The 22,469-nt window shown below is 37.6% G+C and overlaps 2 protein-coding genes across 2 annotated transcripts; both read right to left on the bottom strand.

Annotated features, from left to right (window-relative positions):
• Nucleotides 1–1,236: 1,236 nt before the first annotated feature.
• Nucleotides 1,237–20,492, bottom strand: LOC101893942 (uncharacterized). The gene is made up of 10 exons (XM_059132300.1): nucleotides 20,262–20,492; nucleotides 18,650–19,155; nucleotides 18,217–18,586; nucleotides 17,946–18,155; nucleotides 12,878–13,383; nucleotides 12,448–12,817; nucleotides 12,174–12,381; nucleotides 5,799–6,037; nucleotides 1,895–2,391; nucleotides 1,237–1,832 (listed from the first exon to the last, which is right to left on the bottom strand). The coding sequence occupies exons 1-10, from the start codon at nucleotides 20,470–20,472 to the stop codon at nucleotides 1,260–1,262; spliced, it is 3,690 nt and encodes a 1,229-aa protein (XP_058988283.1). The 5' UTR covers nucleotides 20,473–20,492; the 3' UTR covers nucleotides 1,237–1,259.
• Nucleotides 12,093–16,102, bottom strand: LOC101899143 (uncharacterized). Its single transcript, XM_005188140.4, has 4 exons — nucleotides 15,755–16,102; nucleotides 12,878–13,383; nucleotides 12,448–12,817; nucleotides 12,093–12,381 (listed from the first exon to the last, which is right to left on the bottom strand). The coding sequence occupies exons 1-4, from the start codon at nucleotides 15,957–15,959 to the stop codon at nucleotides 12,170–12,172; spliced, it is 1,293 nt and encodes a 430-aa protein (XP_005188197.1). The 5' UTR covers nucleotides 15,960–16,102; the 3' UTR covers nucleotides 12,093–12,169.
• Nucleotides 20,493–22,469: the final 1,977 nt, after the last annotated feature.

Below are 22,469 nucleotides of genomic sequence, written 5' to 3'. Positions count from 1 at the left end.
CTAAAGAGTTGCTTCGCTTGGCCGAAAGTGGTTATTTGCCGAATTTGGTTTTTGGTTTTCTCCGATGAAAAAACATTCGTTGTCCAACAGTTTGTAAACAAACAAAATGATCGCGTTTACTTGCCAAAGAGGTCAGCTGAAAATGTGCTCCTTCCGTTGGCCACCAGAACTCAAGCGCTGGCCATGGTAATGGTGAGGGCCGCCATAACAGCCGATGGTCGTTCTCCGCTGTATTATTCGTGGCATCAGAGCAAAAGCCGAATATTATCTCGAAAATATTCTGGAGGGTGTCTTAAGCTTTGGGCATGCAAACATTTTGGCCGCAGACCTTGGACATTCCAACAGGACTCAGTACGCGCCACCCAAGAATGGTTACAAAATGAGGCTCCTCGCTTCATTTCCAGCGCACGATGGCCACCAAAATCTCCGGATACCAATCCGTTGGACTATTGTGTCTGGAGTATTTTATAGCAAAGTTGACATTAAAATATACCAAAGTCTCGATCACCTCAAGCAAGCGCTTCGCCGGGAATGGATCAAAATATCGCAGAGCAACATTCGAGCAGCGTGTGACATTTCATTGGCCGTTTGATGGCCATAAATCGCGCCGATTTTTTGCTTTCATTAAAAAAAAGTAAAAATTATGGCGTTTGGCTTTGTTGCAGCTATTTTTAACTCATCCTGTAGTTTTGTGTTTCTCATAAAAATTATGTGACACGAACAGTTCGTTTAGGAATTGAAAATACATCACCAATCTTTTGATTCAGTTCTTGCTAACCAATCTTCTAATGTGTATTTAATTTCGTTGGTGGAAGGATCATAATAGCCGTCAAAAATCTCTTTCAATATGACTGTCTGATTTTGAATGTCTCTAAAAGTTATTTTTAGGTAGAGGGCGTCTCAAGTTCTCTCATGCGCGGAAGTTATCTTAGATCTCTTTTGTAAAAAAGTTAGAAAAAAGTGAAGACACGTGGGTCTGCTGTAGATAGCAAATCTCTGAAATATTTTATGTTCATGTAAATAATAATATTTTTGTCAGATGATATGTCATTGATATTCCATTGGGGAAAGGTGGACTCCAATAGTTTATGACGATTTTTATAATAAATTCCCTTAATATTGAATCTGTAATTAAAAATACCCTTACTATGGCAACCCTGAACGAAACAAGCTTTTTCACACATTACACCCATAGAAAAATGTCTACTCATTAAAATATTAATAAAAAAATCAAACTTCAATTTAATTTGAATGATTTTTTATTGAAATTCTAAAATACCTCTCCGATATAAAAACGGCAATATATCCAGCACTGCCCGAACATACAAGGGATTTGTGAAAGCCTTCATACGAAACTTATCACCCTCTTCGCCAGGCTGCATCAAGCGCAGCAAACTTGCTTCCTTATCCGAAGGCAATAAAATTAACACCAGATGTGTAAAGGTGGTGAAATAACCCCAAAAGCCATATCTCAACATGCTGATGTGCAGGTCGCTTAGCAGAGGCATGGGTTTCTCATATTTCAGAAATTTCAAACACTTCAACAAATGATTGTGATATAACCTCAAAAATATGTCAAAGTTACGTATACGCAGATTACTCTCCACCGAGCATATGATTAGCTCCCACAGATCCATGGCCGGACTGCCCCATTTACACATTTGGAAATCAACAAAACGTATCTGATTGATATCGTTGTGGCCATTTTTCGAAGTGTAACTTAACATTATGTTGCTGGACCAAAAGTCGCCATGATTAAGGACCTTGAATTCATCCGGATATGTGTTGCTGAAGCACTGCATTGTGGCACTGACATATTGATCGGCATTTGGCTGGAAATAAAATAAATATTTAAAATATTTACTTTCCATGTAAAATAAATGCATTAACTCACAATCATTTTGGCATATTTCTCATAATCCTCCAGACCCCATGTGGCCATGGCTGCCTTGTAACTATTCAAACGGGCCTGATATGATTTGGATTTTTGATAGTTGGCTGGCAGATAGGTGTTTTTAAATTCCTTTGGGAAGGTTCCAAGTTTTTCTCTTAAAATCACAGATGCTGCATGGAATTCTGCCAATTTTTCCAAGACCCTCTTCATATGAGCCATATCGAATCCCTTCAGGCGATTTACGTTTTTGAACTTTTTCGTTAGCAAATCTTCAAGCACCAGTGTTATTCTCCCCGATTTATCCTCGATAAAGTGACATTTTGGGGCAAACTTCACCTTGCTGCCGAATTCTTCATAGAGTCCCTCCAGCTGTGGCAAAATCGCCTCATACATCAGTCGTTCTTTGGGAAAGAGGTTCAGGGTGTTGATGAATGTGCCGCCCTTCTTGTCATCCAACATCGTCTTCATAATGTACGATTGCTGTTGTGTGAAGCCATCTGAATGAAAGAAAATATAATTAATACGCATTTCAACATAGCTACTTTTTATACCCTCCACCATACTATGGAGGGTATATTAACTTTGTCATTCCGTTTGTAACTCCTCGGAGTACTCATATCAGACCCAACAAAGTATATATATTCTTGATCAGCGTAAAATTCTAAGACGATTTAGCGATGTCCGTCTGTCTGTTTGTCTGTCCGTCTGTCTGTCTGTTGTAATCACGCTATCTTTCGAATGAATTGAGATAGGTGGCTAAAATTTTGCACACATATTTATTTTTCCAGTAGGCAGGTTAAGTTCCTAAATGGGCCATGTAGGTCCACGTTTTCATACAGCCCCCATATAACGGTACCTCCCTATATTCGGTATTTTGATGATTTTAGCGACATTATTCACGGGAATTGTTTCAAATTTGGTATTTGAAGTTCAAAATGGATACTACACCCTAAGACGGAAAATTATCCGTGCAGGTCCACGTCTTCGTACAGCCCCCATATAACGGTACCTCCCTATATTCGGTATTTTGATGATTTTAGCGACACTATTTACCGGAATTGTTTTAAAATTGGTATTTGAAGTTCGTTATGGGAACTACAGTCTGTGACAGAAAATTGTCTGTGCGGGTCCAGGTCTTCGTATAGCCCCCATATAACGGTACCTCCCTATATTCGGTATTTTGATGATTTTAGCTACATTATTCACCGTTTATTTCAAGTTTCGAATTTGAATATTGTAATGGCTTATGACAAACAATGCCTATGTATGTCCACGTCGTATAGACCCCAAAATAACGGCTATATTCGGTATTTTTAAATTTTTAACAGAATTTTTTAAGGATTTTATTTTTTGAAAATTTCCAAATTCGTTGCAAATGGTGGAGGGTTTTAAAAGTTCGGCCCGGCCGAACTTACTGCTTTTTAACTTGTTATTTATTTCAAATGGATGTTCAAGCTTTACACAATTTTAGTACTGGGTTTTCTTTCGACAATTTTACTTTCCAGAATTCCTACCTTGTTGGTCAGAGAGGTTGTTGTCCCTTTATCTCACCTTTCTCCCCAAATAAGTGACAGTTGGAGACGATATGATAGCTAAATGCCCCTTTGGTATAAAACAGTATTATTTGAGTCACGTGACCCACTTTTTTATTCCCATTTTATTCAATGGAGGTCTGCTATTCCCATACATATGTATACACATTGCTCATCAGCGACTATATTATGACATTGTCAACTGCTTGTCTTTAGTCTTTGAAAATAAAGTTTATCAAAGATAAGCCCCTTAATAGAGTCTGTCAGCAATATCGAACATGACAAATTACCTATGGGGAAAAACCTAAGTAGTGAATGTGCAAGGTCGACAAATATATGAGGTCATTTGTTATAAGCCGAATTGCTGGTCTTAAAAATCTTTGTGGTTTTCTGGTCTGAGAAGAACAACTAGTTTCCTGTCACCTGGACCGGAATACCAACAGGTCATCTAGACCTGAATACCAACAGGTCTCCTAGACCTGAATACCAACAGGCCTTCTAGATATGAAGACCAACAGGCCTTCTAGATCAGAAGACCAACAGGTCCTTTAGATCAGAAGACCAACAGGTCTTCTAGATCAGAAGACGAACAGGTCCTTTAGATCAGAAGACCAACAGGTCTTCTACGCCAGAACATCAACATGTCTTCTGTTCGTCTACAAGAAGACCTTCTTGGTTGGTTTTCTGGCCTTCTATGAGAAGACCCTTTGGTCCCCAACGGGAACACTTTCTGGTCTCCTAAGAGAAGAACTTATGGTCTTCTATGAGAATACAACTAGTCTTCTATGAAAAGATCTTTTTGGTGTTCTATAAGAAGACCTCATGGTCTTCTATGAGAAGACCTTTCTGGTCTTCTATGAGAAGACCCTTCTGGTCTTCTATGAGAAGACCTTTCTGGTCTTCAATGAGAAGAGACCTTCTGCTCTTCTATGAGAAGAGACCTTCTGCTCTTCTATGAGAAGAGACCTTCTGCTCTTCTATGAGAAGAGACCTTATGCTCTTCTATGAGAAGAAACCTTCTGCTCTTCTATGAGAAGAGACCTTCTGCTCTTCTATGAGAAGAGACCTTCTGCTCTTCTATGAGAAGAGACCTTCTGCTCTTCTATGAGAAGAGACCTTCTGCTCTTCTATGAGAAGAGACCTTTTGCTCTTCTATGAGAAGAGACCATCTGCTCTTCTATGAGAAGACCTTCTGCTCTTCTCTGGGAAGACCTTCTGCTCTACTATGAGATGACCTCTTCTATGAGAAGGCCTTCGGGTCTTCTATGAGAAGACATTCTGCTGTTTTATGAGAAGACCTTCAGTTCTTCTAAGAGAAGACCGACTTGCCTTCTATGATAAAATCTTCAGCTCTTCTATGAGAAGACCTTCAGCTCTTCGATGAGAAGACCTTCAGCTCTTCTATGAGAAGACCTTCAGCTCTTCTATGAGAAGACCTTCTGCTCTTTTATGAGAAGACCTTCTGCTCTTTTATGAGAAGACCTACTGCTCTTCTATGAGAAGACCTTCAGCTCTTCTATGAGAAGACCTTCTGCTGTTCTCTGAGTAGACCTTCTGCTGTTCTCTGAGTAGACCTTCTGCTCTTCTCTGAGAAGATCTTCTACGCTTCTCTGAGAAAACCTATTTCTCTTTTGCTGCTTTTCTATGCGAAAACTTTATATGTGTTTTTAATAGCAAACTTTTTATGTTTTTGAGGTTTTCTGTAGGGACATTCTACTGAAGAATGTCTTCTATTTTTTTTAAATTCTTAATTTTTTTGTTGGTCATAATATAAGGCCTTCCAACAAGGCCTGAAATCTTTTAAGAAAAATTGTTGTTGTTCTTTAAAGGAGCCTCCGACTCTTCTTTTTAAACTACCTACTAGTGATCTATTCCATTAACAACGGAACGGTAGAAGACCTTCACATTTTTAAAATTTTAATTAAGATCATATTTTTAGTATTTATTTTGTTGAAGGTTGCCGTGCAAAACAGTCAAGCACACATCTGTTTAAACTAAAGTAATCCAGAAGTTAGCCGCATTAAGCCAAAAAAAATTATTTTTATTGACATTCCATTTAAATCAAATATTTAGGTTTCTTGTAAAAATAGCAACAAAATCTAGTGACGAAATGCTAATAAAGCAACCGCAAGTAATTTTCCTTTTGGAGAGGCAGAACTTTGAAATGCTTAGTAACTTCTTATTGCTTTTATTTCAAAAATTCTAAACCTTATCACTATTTCAGAATCTTCTGATAAGACCAACGACACACAAAGCCCTGCCATCATAATCTGCAGCAAAGAAAGCCAAACAAACACCGAAACAGCCAAACAAACAGTCGGCTAGCCAGCAAGTCATTTCGTCAAACAACCAAAACTCACTCATCCACTTACCTTCCATTTCGATATCCATTTTGATTCTCATCATCAGCGAGGTGTAGTTTTCGCCGGGTGGTGTGGCCGGGATGGTGGTAAAATTTAGGATTTTCACAAAATTGGGTAAATCATTTTTGAGAATTGGATAGAAGTAGGCCTCGTTCACCCATTTGGGGATATCCACATTTAGATTGGGATTGAATTTCGAACTGTTATCGGGCATAGTGGATTTGTAGAATTTTAATTCCAAAAAAAAAAAAATTAATCACAGTCGTTGTAGTTGTTATTTTAGTTGGTATCACAAAAATATTTTTTCGATGTGTGTTTTTTAAAATAATCCACAAATTTCTATTTTCATAATACTGACAAATTGCTGGCGCTTAGAATTTGTTTTTGTTTTTTACACTTGTTGCTGCTCGTAATTTGCGTACTTGTATTTTATTTTACTCAATTTTTTTGTTTTTTTTTTTTTTTTTTTTGCCAGGCGGAACTTGAAAACGTCGATCAATAACAAATAGCCGGAGGCAATTTATCACACTTTGCGTCCAAATCAATTTTATTGCGACAAGAAAATGCCAGGCTCTATATTGGAATTTTGAAATAGATTCTTAACGTCTTTAAATTATTATTCTGTATTTCTCGGATGCGCGCCCCAACAACGTCGTTCGTTACTGCCATCGAACTGATGTTTTATCGGCAACGATCAGACAACGTTTGGTCGTACTTTTTTCTACTTTTGAATTGCAATCTACAAGTTGAGCGCATTCTCGGAGATACCCAGTGGGAGAAGAGAATCATCGTTGGCGAGAGAGAAAGTAATGGAGAGAGTGAGTTACTAGTTAAAAGTTTATTAGAGATGTGAAATACGAAACCGGTTTTTAGTTTCAAAATAGGCTTCCAATGGACGAAAGAAGGCCTTAATGTATTCTGTCGTCAATGAATGCCTCATGTTCTCCTCATGGTCTTTAACTGCACATGGGAAAAATATTTTTCTAAGAGGTCCATTACTGTCCAGATAAAACTTAAGAACTTCCTTAAATCTTCCGCTCACCATAAAAGACATAGAATGTTTCTACTGTCCAGAAAGAAACTGGGGGTGTTCCCTGTCGATGGAGTACCTGGAGGTCTTCTACTATCCAAAGGAGACATAGGGGTCTTCTAATGCCCAATGAAGACCTGGAGGTCTTCTGCTGTCCATTAATATCTTTGAGGGATTTTACTGTCCATATAAGACCCGAAGGTCTACTACTGTCCATTAAAGAAAGTGAGGTCTGCTAGGGTTCACGGAAAACCGGAAGGTTTTCTAATGTCTAAAGAACCTTTACTGTCCATAGAAGACCTTGAGGTCTTGTAATGTCCATTGAAGACCCAGTGTTCTAATGTCTTTGAAAGACCTGAAGGTCTCCTAATGTCTTTGGAAGACCTGGAAGTTTTCTACAGTTTATACAATAGAAGATCAGGAGATCTTCTAATGTCCATACAAAACCTGGAGCGCTTCTAATGTCCATAGAAGACCTGGAGGTCTTCTACTGTCTATAGAAGACCTAAATGTCTTCTAATATCCATAGAAGACCTGGAAGTCTTCTAGTGTCCATAGAAGACCAGAAGGTCTTCTAATGCCTATGGAAGAGCTTAAGGTCTTCCTATACCCATAAAAGACCTTGAGGTCTTCAAATGCCCATTGAAAACCTGGAGGTCTTCTGATGCCCATAGAAGACCAGGAGGTCTTCTAATGTCCATAGTAGATCTGAAGGTCTACAAATGTCTACAGAAGACCTGGAGGTTTTCAAATGTCCATAGAAGACCTGGAGGTCGTCTAATGTCTATGGAAGATCTGGAGCTCTTCTAATGTCCATAAAAGACCTGGAGATCTTCTAATGTCTATGGAAGATCTGGAGGTCTTCTACTACCCACAGAAGACCTTAAGGTCTTCTGATGTCAATAGAAGACCTGGAGGTCTTCTAATACCTTTGGAAGACCGGGAGCTCTTCCAAAGACGCCTTTGGAAAAACTGGAGGTCTTCTAATGTCTATCGAAGACCCGGAGGTCTTTTAATATCCATAGAAGACCTGGAGATCTTCGAATGTCTTTGGAACACCTGGAGGTCTTCTAATGTCTTAGGAAGACCTAGAGTTCTTCTACTGACCAGAGAAGACCTAGGGACCTTCTAATTTCCATAGAAGACCTGGAGGTCTTCTAATTTCTTTGGAAGAGCGGGATTTATTCTAATGTCTTTGGAAGACCTGGAGGTCTTCTAATGTCTATGGAAGACCTGGAGGTCTTCTAATGTCCATAGAAGACCTGCTTTCTATAGAAGACCTTGTCTTTAGGTTGTCTATTATTCATAGAATACGCCGGGGTTTTCAATTATTCTGTTTTGCCCAAAGAGATCCTCTCCAGAAATCTCCAGGTCTCTATAGATTGTTTTAACCCGGTTTTCTCAAAATCCGTTGTTTCTTTGTTTCCATCAGATCGTATTACCTTTAACTTTGTCTCTCGCTCTCTCTGATTCTCATAGGCAAACGTTGAGTATTTTCACCCTCTTCGTAGTTCATTCTCCTCCTTCAGTCCCAAACACCCAATGCGTTATTATTGTTTTTGTTTGGATTTTACACTTTTTTATCAGTTTTGTTCTGCCTGGCGTAGTAGATAGCATTCGGTTTGTTAGCAGAGCGTTGTACCTGCTTGTTTGTGGATCACAAGAGGTGGGGGTGGCTAAAACTGTTTACGTTCCTATTCTTGGTTAATATTTAGTTAGTATAAGGCTTACCAAAGATAGTCGTTGCAAACGAAAGTAATGCAGGCGACCGAGTGTTCTTGATTTCTGATAAGAAAATACTTTGAAGGTGGTCACAATATTTCCCCTGGAGTAGGGGGTGTTGGGAAAATGAGGGAAATTAAGAAAAATATGTTAAATTTTGTAAGCTTTCTTATTAAGACGTTCACACCTAAGTCTAGTCGTTAAATGGAAGAATAATTGATATATAAGTACGTAGCTAAATTTCTGAGCAAGCAATTATTAGATACGCTGTTCCGACACCTATCGTTGGAGTCAATAATATTTATTTTCATAGATGCATTAAAAAGGCGTTATGCGATGAGGTGCTAATTAAAATAATAACACATTATTTTGTAAAGCTTGTATTTGTTTTGTGAGTAAGGCTTAGAGTCTTCATTCTATGGCTAAATATCGAGACCTGCTAATGTATATTTGTATGTGTCTCTATGAAATTTTTAATACCTTACAATTGCTCGTTCTCGAAATATCTTCCAGGATTTACGTAGAGATTTGCATTAATCCACTCAGCTTTACGTATTGGTAAATTATGGCAAAATAATTATAATTGTATGGTATGTTCGGAATAATTACCACAAATCTTTCTCAAAAGAAAGCAAACAAACAAAATTGTAGCTAATGACCTATTTTATCATCCATAACTTTAAAATCAATGTTAAATGTGAGTTGAAACATTATGCGCCTAAAAGTATGCTTCAGTTTTGATTCTTATACAGGAAAGAATGAATTGTATATAAAGCTCCAGTGTTGTCAACCCACAGACTATTTCGAAATAAATATAATAAGAGAGTACAACACAAATATAATGTGAGATTTTGATTTTTTGATATTTAATCAATAAAGTTTAAGTTGAGTTGAGTTACAGTTAAGTTTTTATGAATATTTTGTCACTTCAAAAAAAAAAAAAAAATACTGTCCCATGATTAGAAGTAACTATTTTAATGTTACATTTTCTAAACGATGTAGAAGTAATCTGTTCATATCTAATGACAGCTCCTCGTCCATAATAGGGATAACAAATAATGACAGATCTACAATTTTAGAATTTAGAAGATATACGGGGTGAGATGAAAAATCTACAACCAAATTCAGACTGCTGTCATTTCTAAGCCACTCGTCTGACAGCTGTTAAAATTATGGTTCGAAAAGTAAAGAAGCGACTTGATCGAAACCCGCGTCGCAGTGGTCGAAAAATGGCTCGTGAGCTGAACATATCGCAATAGTCCATTCGGCAAATATTGAAAAATGAGCTTGGGGTAAAGCCATTGAAATTCCAAAAAGTGCAAGAACTTACACCTCAACAGAAAGAAAATAGACTCAAAAGAGCTAACGAGTTGCTTCGCCTGGTCGAAAGTGGTGAACTGTCGAATTTGGTTTTCTCCGATGAGGAAACATTCGTTTATTTGCCAAAGAGGTCAGCTGGAAATGTGCACCTTCGGTTGGCCAGAACTCAAGCGCCGGGCATGATGATGGTGTGGGTCGCCATAACAGCCGATGGTCGCTAATTAAAATTTTACTCCCTGTCATCCAAAAGGATCATGGGTTATTTTTTGTCGCAAGAAACACACAATTTTCTTTAAATTGCATTGAGTTCTACGAAAAATTTTGTACGTATAAAGTTTGCAAAGTTTATTGAAACAAGGGCTTAAAAGAATGTTTTAGGCCCTCGTTTCAAAAAAAAAAAAAAAAAAAAAAAAAAAAAAAAAAAAACATTGCAAACTTTATACGGATGATGCTATTTAAAAATGACTTTTCATTCATATTTTCAAAGATTGATATTTTCTTTCATTTTTCAAATAGTTCCCATTGCGGTTAAAATGTTTCCTAACAAAATCACTAACTTCAAAAAAATTCACAGAGTTTCTTTGTTTTGTAGCATTAGCAACACTGTTACTCCTAATTGCTCCATTTTCCAGTTTCTCGTTATTTTTCGCAACGGTCGGTCGTGAATTTTCGTAGTCAGCAAGATGTGCTTGTTTTAGTGTAATTTAAAAGGCTTTTTAGTTAAAAAGTATATAAAAAGTGTAAAAGTTTATTGTTTCATTCATTTTTAATAAAATAATTGTGAAATAAATGTGTTTTCTATTGAAATTTATTGAAAAATAATGTTGCTTTTTCTGCCCAACGAATGACGCTTCGATTGTTGGCCTTTCGTTTGCCGTTAAGTTCGTGTGTGTGTGTTTGTGTAGTGAGAGCTTAACTATTGCATTCTCATTCAGTGCGGTTTAATAATGATCTCTCGGTCGTTCGGTTCTTCTTGTTATTGTTTTCGTTGTGTGAATTCGGTTTTTTGCATTTCCTTTAAATTTCGATGGTCAAGTGTCAAAGAGAATGCATCGTCGAGAGTGTAAAGTTGGGGAATACTCATCATGTGCTGTTTTGAACTCCCCATTTCAATTTGTTATTGTTTTGGCATAATTTTTGTGTAGTTTTAAAGGCCTTTTTTGGTACGAAAGAATATAAAATGTTTAAAAGTCTATTGTTTATTCATGCATAGAAAATAATTGATAAAAAAATAAGTTTTCAATTATAATTTATTTAAAAAAATCATTTTTGCCATTGTTTGGTTTGTTGGCCTTTCATTAGCCATTGAGTTCGTGTTTAATGAGAGTACGGTTTAATAATTGTCATTCGGCCGTTCGTTTGTTGTCGTTTTCGTTGTGTGAATTCGGTCTGTTTTATGTCGTTTACAATTCGTCGGTCAAGTGTTAAAGAGAATGTGTCGTAGAGAGTATAAAGTGGGGGGATACTCACCTAGTGTTATTTAAACTCCCCATTTTTATTTGTTATTGTTTTGGGATATCAACATTGAGGCGAATATGGATGATGTGCACTGAGTAAGTTTGTTTGCAAACCTTACAATAAATAATTGTTCTATTATTATTTAATTTGAGTAAGAATAAGAGTCACATATAAAGCTTTTAGATGTATACCTTAGATGAAAATCAGATTTAATACTTCAGTATTTAATACTTCAGTATTCGACTTTCGAAATAATTTTCCTAATAATTTGGAAGGAAGTGCGTTTAAAATAGGAAAATGATAGATGTTTTTTCTCTATCTCTACATGTATGAGTCTATCTCAGCAACTACTTCCTGAGGTCCACGTTTTCGTATGGCTCATGTAACTGAAAACCAGATATTCGAAATTCTTAAAATCATAGCGTCCTTTTTCAAGGGATCTTTTCTACATTTTGTTAGTTCCTTAGAAATGTTGGAGGATATTAAAAGTTCGGTCTAGTTTAGCTGCTTTTCTACTTGTTCAGTACTAGGAATATAAATTTATTGATGATAGGGCTATTCAAAGTAATGGTACTAAACTGAACATTTTGTGAGAGAAGGGTTCATTTCCCATTGAACGACAAATTGCTACCAATATTATTGTAAAATCTACTCGAAACTTGTGCTGATAAAAATTATATACACTTTTTGACTAATTTTTCGAGGTGGAATGGCAAATTTAATTTGTCCATAGTGTTATAAGAAATTATCATAAGAATGAAAATGCTTTGAATTTTTATCTAAATTTCTCTAGTTTATTTATTGACATATTCTAATAACAATATTTAGTTAAGGATCCTTAAAATCAGTATCACTTCTCATCGTAGTCTTCAAAATTAAATATGCCTTTATTGTGATAGAATGGGAAGAGCTGTTTCAAAACTGAAACCAACAATGGATTTGCATAGGCACGACGTCGGAATTCTTCACCAATGGCATCGTTGCGTGAAAATGTATGGATATTTGAATCCTTATCGCTGGGCAGCATTATGCCGGGCAGGTGATTGAAGCAGGCAAAGAAAGCTGCAAGAAAATCAGAAAAATAATAATATTACGATCAACATCTAATATTGGGATTTCATAACTTACCATAAAAACTATTATTTTTATTAAACATATCACAATGTATATCACGCAATGTGGGTAGTGGTTTCTTGTAGCCCAAAACCTTGAGACATTCCACCAATCGCTTATGATAAATGGCCAAAAAGTTATCAAATTCTTTAACGCGTATCTCAGCACTTGGTGATATGGTTATGAAAAACAGTAGATCTTCTGCAGGGCTACCCCATTTACAAATCTGGAAATCTAGGGGCATGGTTTCATTGATTTCGCCATTGGGCAAGTAGTTGAACATGATATTGCTAGACCAAAAATCACCATGGCAGAGGACATTGAAGGAATTTGTGGATTGTTGTAGGGTGGCTGCAGCACATTTTTGATACTGGTCACAGGTGGGCTAAAACCAAGAAAAAACTAATTATTGTAATATTCTTAATGCGCTTTGCATTGAACTTACAAATTTCCTTATATATTCCTCAACATTCTCCAGATCCCAATTAGCCATGGCCTCTTTATATGATTCCGCTTTTGTAAGAAATGATTCCCTGATAAAAGCATCGCCATGACGATTATCTACAAAACCGTATTGGAAATCTTCTGGATACGCCCCATGCAGTTCTTCGTATACCGCACTTGCGGCATGAAATTCAGCTAATTTTCTCAAAATATGGGTCATATGATGCATATCACAGCCTTGTAGACGATTGATATTTTTAAACTCCCGTGTCTTTAAATCTTCAAAGAGGAAATTTATAAGATTGTCCTTTTTCTCGGTAAATAGACATTTCGGTGATAACTGAATATTCCAACCGACAGCTTTATAGAGTTCCTCAAAGGCTGGCAAATATTTGCCATACATTTCCATTTCTTTGGGAAACAAGGATAATTTGTTGATAATGGCACCGCCCTTCTCTTCATCCAACATGGTTTTGAAAATATAGGTTTTTGGTTTGATGGAGCCATCTGGAAAAGACATTGACAAATAAATGGTGTTTATATTAACTTCGTATAGATATACAGGTCGAGATAAAAAAAACTGCAACAAAGTCAAAAACCATAATTTTTACAGATTTTTTTTTTTAATTTTATTGAATAAAAGCAAAAATGTCGGAAATAGCATCAAAATTTAGAATAAGTTTAGATTGGTTCGAATTGGTCATCTTTGGCACAAATTATGGCATTCAAACGGCCAATTAAACCGTCACACGCTTCCCGAATGCTGCTCTGCGGTATTTTGGTCCATTCCCGGCGAAGCGCTTGCTTGAGGTGATCGACACTTTGGTATTTTTTAGTGCCAACCTTGCTTTCCAAAACACTCCAGACACAATAGTCCAACGGATTGGTATACGGAGATTTTGGTGACCATTGTGCGCTGGAAATGAAGCGACGAGCCTCATTTTGTTACCATTCTTGGGTGGCGCGTGCTAAGTGCGATGGTGCTGAGTCTTGTTGGAATGTCCAAGGTCTGCGGCCAAAATGTTTGCGTGCCCAAGGCTTTAATACACCCTCCAGAATATTTTTGCGATAATATTCTGCATTTATTCTGATACCACGGTCGATTAATACGAGCGGAAAGCGCCCATCGGCTATTAGGGCGGCCTACACCATCACCATGGCCGGCGCTTTGGTTCTGGTGGCCAACCGAAGATGCACATTTTCAGCTGACCTCTTTGGCAAGTAAACACGATCATTTTGTTTGTTGACAAACTGCTGCACAACGAATGTTCACTCATCGGAGAAAACCAAATTTGGCAGTTCACCACTTTCAGCCAAGCGAAGTAACTCTTTAGCTCTTTTGGGTCCATTTTCTTTCCATTGCGGTGTAAGTTCTTGCACTTTTTGAAATTTCAATGGCTTTACCCCGAGCTCATTTTTCAATATTTGCCGAATGGAATATTGCGACATGTTCAGCTCACGAGCCATTTTTCGGCCACTGCGACGCAGGTTTCGATCAAGTCGTTTCTTTACTTTTCGAACCATTTCTGCTGATGTTGCTCTTTTGTTCCGCCCACTTCCTTGACGTCGGGCTACGCTACCAATATCACGGTAACGAGCGATGGTACGAGACACAAAATATTTATTCCCATTAAAATGCTGGAGTGCTCTAACGATAGCCGCTTGCGGTTTTCCAGCCAATTATAATGAAATCACGCTATCACGTTTGAATTCCATCACCAATAACCTTTTATTCTGGAAAATTCTCACCAAAATGTTTTTGCACGCTTGTAAACAATATAATGAGCTGCCGGTGGAATAATTTTAGCAGCTGTGGGGCGAGTGGCTTAGAAATGACAGCAGTCTGAAGTTGGTTGCTGTTTTGTCATCTATTTCAAAATAATCGGGCTACGCTACCAATATCACGGTAACGAGCGATGGTACGAGACACAAAAGATTTATTCCCATTAAAATGCTGGAGTGCTCTAACGATAGCCGCTTGCGGTTTTCCAGCCAATTATAATGAAATCACGCTATCACGTTTGAATTCCATCACCAATAACCTTTTATTCTGGAAAATTCTCACCAAAATGTTTTTGCACGCTTGTAAACAATATAATGAGCTGCCGGTGGAATAATTTTAGCAGCTGTGGGACGAGTGGCTTAGAAATGACAGCAGTCTGAAGTTGGTTGCTGTTTTTTCATCTATTTCAAAATAAGTTAGTTTCGACCGTTTACAACGTTGGTCATTAGAATGAATATTTTTCCAAAATTATTTGAAAAAAGGTAGGAACTAGTAGTGAGATGTCCTCCTTCAACCAGAGTTAATACTAAGATCCTAAATCTTGGCAGTCTGCAGGTTATAAAATCAAAGATAGTGCTATCTATAGACAACGTAGGGCATAAAAATCAATCACTTCATTTAGTCGACTAAAAGAAAATCATTTTTTCTCTTTTTTCAAATTATGGCTAACCCAAGAACACTTTTAACTATTGAAAATTTCACGATATTTAATACACTCAAAATTTTTATTATCATATATTTGATAATAAATTCAAAGTACATTTTCAAAATACAGTAGTCACTCCACCAGATTATTTAAGGGCAAAGATTTTTCTCAACAGTCAAATTCCACACAATGCAAAAAAAAACTTTGTGGGAAATAACAAAAACAAAAAAAAAAAAAATCATGCGGAAATAACTTACACGCACAGTTACATCAGATAATTATTTTCTTTTGAGTTAGAAATATTGAAAAACAAAAAAATAATATAATAAAAACAATCGTTGGCATTGTTCATGTTTTAAGAATTTGTAACTCAAACACAAAATTCGCCACAACAACTCAGATTCAAAACCGACACACATGCACTCATGTCCAACATTCATCGAACCAACCTTTCATTTCCAAATCCATATGCAATCGCAACATAACTGATGTGAAATTTTCACCCGGCGGTATTGCCGCGGTTGGAGTGAATGTTTTTATAGCCACACAATCAGGTTCATCTTTTTTCACAATGTCATGAAAATATTCCGCATTTATCCATTCAGGTATTTGCAGATTTTCATTTGGATTGATAATTTCAGTATTTTCACTCATTTTTTTATTTTTGCTGTCAGGTGAACGGACGCAAGTTTCCGGCGATCTATGTTAAACAGCAGTCAATTAATAACTAAAATACATGGGGCCGTATGTCAAAAGAGAAAACGCGTTAAACTGAACTACCAGTTTTGCTTTGACGAGCGTCTAGATAACGCATATCAAGATTTTCAGACAAAAGTCTTAGTTCTCAATTTTGTGAGCGTAAAACAATTTTGGATTCTCTCCAAAACTATTCATAGCAGATATATCTACAAGCTTTCGATTATATTTTGCAACACTCATAGATCAAATAATAATTTTTAATTTTCATGTTGTTTGAACTGAGAACTAATTGCTGCACAGTGGGCCATAAAATTTTGAGAAATAAAAATAAAATTTTTATTCGATTCTTAAAAATCTCCATGAACAAATTATAATAAGGCAAGCCAAATTAACATATTCTCCAAATTTGGTTCCTTATTTGTGCTGTATCAATAAGAATATTTTTTGCTATCTACTCACATTGAATACTTAAATCAACGCTTTGACGTACGTGACAGCATTTTTTGTTTGAAAATGTCGGCCAATTATCTGATAAAATTAGATTGAGAATTAATTATTTAAGTGGAAGTAGTCACATAGAGGGTCCAAAGGTATCGAAAAAGCTGAGGGAGAAGTTTGAAACTAATTAAAGTAGGGGAAAGGAAGAGAATTGGAAAATAGGTGCCTTCATAGATAGACTGAAAGTGGATGCTATTAAAACCAAGCGAGGAGAAACTAATGAAGTTTATTCCGGACAAATTAAGGCTTTGAGATGAGCTGGGAGTCTTTATAGACGAACTTGGGGAGTCTATTTAAACGAGCTGTAGGGAGTCGTTGTAGTGAAGGCAGTCTTTCTACAGACAAACTGGAGGGATTCTTTAAAGACGAGCTGGAGTGGACCTTTATAGACGAGCTATAAGGAGCCTCTTTATATTTGAGGGGTAGGGGAAGTCTCTATAGACGAACCGGAAGCATGGAAGTCTCAATTCACGATTTGGAGGCTTGGGAGTCTATATAGAAGAGCTGGAGACCAGGGAGTCCCTATAGACGAGCTGGGGACCAGGGAGTCTCTATAGACGAACTGGGGGCCAGGGAGTCTCTATAGACGAGCTGGGGATCAGGAAGTCTCTATAGAGGAGCTGGGGATCAGGGAGTCTCTATAGACGAGCTGGGGCCAGGGAGTCTCTTTAGACGAGCGGGAGGCCAGGGAGTCTCTATAGACGAGCTGGGGGCCAGGGAGTCTCTATAGACGAGCTGGGGGCAAGGGAGTCTCTATAGACGAGCTGGGGGCCAGGGAGTCTCTATAGACGAGCTGGGGGCCAGGGAGTCTCTATAGACGAGCTGGGGGCCAGGGAGTCTCTATAGACGTGCTGGGGGGGGGAGATGGAGATCAGGGAGTCTTTATAGACGAGCTGGAGGTCAGGGTGTCTTTATAGATGAGCTGGAGGCCAAGGAGTGTCTACAGGCCATCTGGAGATCAGGGAGTTTCTATAAGCCAGTTTGAGACCAGGGAGTCTCTATAGGTCAGCTGGAGGTCAAGGAGTCACTACAAGTCAGTTGGAGGCCAGGGACTCTATAGGCGAGCTGAAGGCTAGGGAGTCTCTGTAGAGAAGGCGGATTTCTATAGTCGAGTTAAAGTTGGACATCTTACAGACAAGCTGAATCTGAGATATATTGAGGCTTCGGGTAGGTAGACTTTATAGAAGAACTGTAATGGTAACCTTTCAGAGTAGCTGAAAAAGAGCGTAATTTTAATTGCTTTACTGGAGGATTTTTACCTTTAGCCGAACGAAACGTTTTGAAAGATTTTTGTAATGTTTTATTTTTTGTTGTTGCAAAATCGTCAGGCAAAATCCCATTATTGTTGTTTTTATAAAAACAACGTTTGTTTTATTTTTTTTCTTAATTTGTATCTTTATTATCCCTGAGATATTTCGAATTTGAACACTATGAGTACCCCTTAATCTCGGTCATAATCCTCAAAATTGAAGAGACCCCGTTGAACAAAGAACTTGTACACATCCTTTATGGTAGCAACAAAACGTGGATTGGTATAGGTTTTCATTCGCAATCTCTCGCCCACCTCATCGGGACGGGAATAATTTTCTATGTTGGCATCTTTATCGGAGGGCAGTAGAACAACCGGAATATGATTGATGCAGGCAAAGAAAGCTGAAAAGAATAAATATTTTCGAACTTCCATCGGCAGATTTAAGAAATTCCAAGGACTCACCATAGAATGTATTATTTCTATCATACATATCCTGCTGCAATTGCCTCAGGGAAGGCAATGGCTTTTTGTAACCCAGTTGCTTGAGACACTCGATCAAACGTTTGTGGTAGATGGCCACAAAATGATCAAATTCTTTGAGGCGAATATTCGGTGCCGCAGATATGGTTATGAAGAATAGCAAATCCTCAGCAGGACTACCCCATTTGCAGAGCTGAAAATCGACCATTAATGCCTCATGGATTTTCTTATTTTCCGTATAGGAAAACATGATGTTGCTGGACCAAAAATCACCATGATTAAGGACATTGAAGGTGTTGTTTTTCTGCTTAAGGGTGGCTAGGGCGCATTTCCAGAATTGGTCATATGTGGGCTGAAATAACAAATTAATAAAATTAATTTTTTGATATTCTTCAAATTGAAATTTGGAACTTACAAACTTCTTTATATACTCCTCGGCATTCCCCATACCCCATTGGGCCATTGCCTTTTTATAGGGAGGCGTATTATTGTCATAGACCAGTTTAAGAAACCCGGGACCATGACGTGTATCCACAAAACCATATTGGAAATCTTCTCCATAGGGACCATTTCGCTCCTCATACACAGCACTGGCAGCATGGAATTCAGCCAATTTTCGTAAAACACAGATCATATGCTCCATATCACAGCCTTCGAGGCGATTTAAGTTTTTGTAATGCTTCAAAGATAAATCTTCAAAGAGGAAATTGATGCGATTGTCCTTTTTCTCGGTAAGCAAACATTTCGGTGCAAATTGAATATCCCAACCAACATCTTTGTAAAGCTGTTCAAATGCTGGCAAATACGTGCTATACATTTCCATTTCTTTGGGGAACAGAGCCATGTCTTTGATAACCTTGCCACCTTTCTCCTCGTCCAACATTGTTTTGAAGATATAGGTTTTGTGTTTGATGGAGCCATCTAAAATGGGAAGATATTTTTTTTTTATTTTATTAAATAATTACACTATGCAAAATGAAAAAGGCGGAAAGAAGGAAGTTTTGCAAAAGTGGTAAAGAGGGAATTTAAAAAATGAGTCTTAATAGATGAGCTAGAAGGAGTCTTAATAGACGAGCTGAAGGCCAGGGAGTCTCAATAGATGAGCTGAAGGCCAGGGAGTCTCAATAAACGAGCTGAAGGCCAGGGAGTCTCAATAGACGAGCTGAAGGCCAGGGAGTCTCAATAGACGAGCTGAAGGCCAGGGAGTCTCAATAGACGAGCTGAAGGCCGGGGATTCTCAATAGGCGATCCGAAGGCCAGGGAGTCTCAATATACGAACTGAAGGTCAGGGAATCTCAATAGACGAGCTGAAGGCCAGGGAGTCTCAATAGACGAGCCGAAGGCCAAAGAGTCTCTACAGTCGAGCTGAAGGCCAGAGAGTCTCTACAGACGAGCTGAAGGCCAGAGAGTCTCTACAGACGAGCTGAAGGCCAGAGAGTCTCTACAGACGAGCTGAAGTCCAGAGAGTCTCTACAGACGAGCTGAAGGCCAGAGAGTCTCTATAGACGAGCTGAAGGCCAGAGAGTCTCCTAGTAGAAGTTCTTATAGTCGGTCTGGAGCTAGTCCTTACAGGTGGGGTGGAAGATTTGCAGACGTAGTTAAAGGAAGTTTTGTAGATAACCTGAAAGGATTTTTTTAGGCGAGCTTGTGGCTGTCTCTATAGAATACACGTTCTGTATAGGGTCTACGTAGTAAGCTGGAGGAAATCTCCGTGCCAGGGAGACTCTAATATAACTGATTACTGTCTTTATAAACGAATCAGAGCGGATATTTAGAGACGAGTTAAATTGAGTCTGTTTCGCAAACCAGAGGGAAAATTTTAGGCGAGCCAGAGGAAGTATTTATGGGCATGCTTAGGGAAGATTTTCCCGATAACTACGGAAAGTGTTTAAAGATGAACTGGGGAAGAAAGTTTGGCATGTCCTGATTGTGTTGATCTATATAGTTTGGAACGGGAATATATAAGACAGCTATCGAATAGGGTAGTTATCCAACAAAATATATTAAAATTACTCCTCATTACCCACCTGTCATTTCCAAATCGAAGTGCAAACGTAACATAACCGATGTGAAGTTTTCACCCGGCGGTATGGCTGCGGTTGGAGTAAAATTTCTAATTTTCACTAATTCTGGCTCATCTTTGGCCACAATATCTTTAAAATAATCCACACTGATCCATGATGGTATATCCAAATCTTCATTTGGATTAACGATATTCAAATCATTGTTTGGTGGCATTTTTGAACAAGAAAAAAAAAAAAAAAACTCGAATATATGATAACAGAAACAAATGCAATTTTTTCACCAGCGACTCAAGCGAAATTGATTAGAACAACACGGCGAACGATAACAGACTGAAATTTTCGGAATAAATTTGGAATAAACAAAGACTATTGCATGCACGAAAAGGTATGACGGCTACGGAGGGTAATGCAATATTATTTTTTTTGGCAAAGATTAATATTTTGTGTTTTTTTTTTTTTTTGGGTTTTTGTGATTAACAATGCAGTTAACATTTTGAATGCGATCGACGACATGTCTACATTAAAACACATTAAGGGTTTTCGGAACAATCAACTTCAAACAAAAAATATAATTCGGCATAATAAGTCATTTAAGTCAATAAGAACATTTATTTTGCAAACATTTAAGTAAATAATTTTTTATTTTTATGGCTTTGATGGAAATGAAAAGATCAGACTAAAGAATTTCAATTCGATACAACCCGACTTTCATTCATCATTAAACTAGATCAAATATATTTCATTCGAAACCAAACGAGTTGCCAAAAAAAAAAAAAAACGATGGGAATTAACATTTTTGATTCAACTTTTTCCGTTTTATTGATGTTGCATTACCATTAATTTTGAATAAATTTTAATGTCAATTAAAGGGAGCTTAAAAAGAAAATAAATAAAAATGTCTGTTTCTTTTTAATCCTTAAATATTTGTTTTTATTCAACAAAAGATTGACTTTCAACAGCCAATCTTTCTTGTCGTCTGTTATCTTTTATTTATTATAAGGTGCATATTCTTAAAACAAGTGTCGTCTTTGTGATAAGCGGCGAATAAATTACAATTTCGTAGGTTGAACAAGAATTGTTGCATTTATATAAAGCCTTTTTACCGCTAGAGATCATAGAGCAGTTGGGGATTAAGAAAGATATAATTTTTATAATGATAGGTTCGTCCGGGCCGAAATTTTATTATCCTCCACTGTGTGGAAGAAACTTGCGAAATGTTTTTTTTTTTTTTAAATGCCGTTTTAATATAAAAAAATCACAATATCTGGTTATATATACGGAACCGTGGACTTCGATATCTAATTAGCTGCCAAAGAGAGTAGTGACCATTGCGAACTCCAAATAACAATTTTGAGTCAATTACATGGATTTTTCCCACATACTGGGAAAATACACTCCCAATGAACACAAAATTCAGTTTGAAATTGTACTAAAATACGCAAAAACTTTAAATTTGCCGGGACATTTAAATTATGGGGTCTATGCCAGAGCGTCCTGCAGACCTAAAACACACCTGAGAAAAATTGTATCAATCCTCGTTTAGTTGGGAGGTCAGGGGGTTTTCAAAGAGGGACAGACGAACGGACATGGCTAAATCCTGATCAAGAATATACAGGGTGAGACGAAAAAAATGCAACCAACTTTAGACTGTTGTCATTTCTAAGTCACTCGTCCGACAGCTGTTAAAATTATTCCTGTGACAGCTCATTATATTGTTTACAATTGTACAAAAGCATTTTGGTGAGAATTTTCCAGAACAAAAGATATTCGTGATGGACCTCAAACGTGATTCAGTGTGATATCTTTATATTTGGCTGGAAAACCACAAGTGGCCATCACTAGAGCACTCCAGCATTTAAATGTGAATAAATCTTTTGTGTCTCGTACCATCGCTCGTTACCGTGATACTGGTAGCGTAGCCCGACGTCAAGGAAGTGAACGGAAGAAAACAGCAACATCAGCAGAAATGGTTCGAAAAGTAAAGAAGCGACTTGATCGAAACCCGCGTCGCAGTGGCGAAAATGGCTCGTGAGCTGAACATACTGCCGAATTTAGTTTTCTTCGATGAGAAAACATTCGTTGTCCAGCAGTTTGTAAACAACAAAAACAAAATGATCGTGTTTACTTGCCAAAGAGGTCAGCTGAAAATGTGCACCTTCGGTTGGTCACCAGAACTGAAGCGCGGGCCATGATGATGGTGTGGGCCGCCAT

This window comes from Musca domestica, unplaced genomic scaffold (assembly GCF_030504385.1).
Source record: "Musca domestica strain aabys unplaced genomic scaffold, Musca_domestica.polishedcontigs.V.1.1 12, whole genome shotgun sequence".
Lineage (NCBI taxonomy): Eukaryota > Metazoa > Arthropoda > Insecta > Diptera > Muscidae > Musca > Musca domestica.
Note: the sequence above shows the minus strand (reverse complement) of the source record. Positions and strands in the feature narration are given on the sequence as shown.

Bases quoted from the DNA above. Each gene is read 5' to 3' on its own strand.
- LOC101899143 (XM_005188140.4), bottom strand. From the start codon at position 15,959: ATGAGTGAAAATACTGAAATTATCAATCCAAATGAAAATCTGCAAATA. The intron at 12,818-12,877 runs GTAAGTTCAATG...TCTTGGTTTTAG, and splicing joins AGGAATATATAAGGAAATTT to CCCACCTGTGACCAGTATCA. The intron at 12,382-12,447 runs GTAAGTTATGAA...ATTTTCTTGCAG, and splicing joins TAAAAATAATAGTTTTTATG to CTTTCTTTGCCTGCTTCAAT.
- LOC101893942 (XM_059132300.1), bottom strand. From the start codon at position 20,472: ATGCCACCAAACAATGATTTGAATATCGTTAATCCAAATGAAGATTTG. The intron at 13,384-17,945 runs AAGGGGTACTCA...TGTCTTTTCCAG, and splicing joins TGAGGATTATGACCGAGATT to ATGGCTCCATCAAACCAAAA. The intron at 12,818-12,877 runs GTAAGTTCAATG...TCTTGGTTTTAG, and splicing joins AGGAATATATAAGGAAATTT to CCCACCTGTGACCAGTATCA.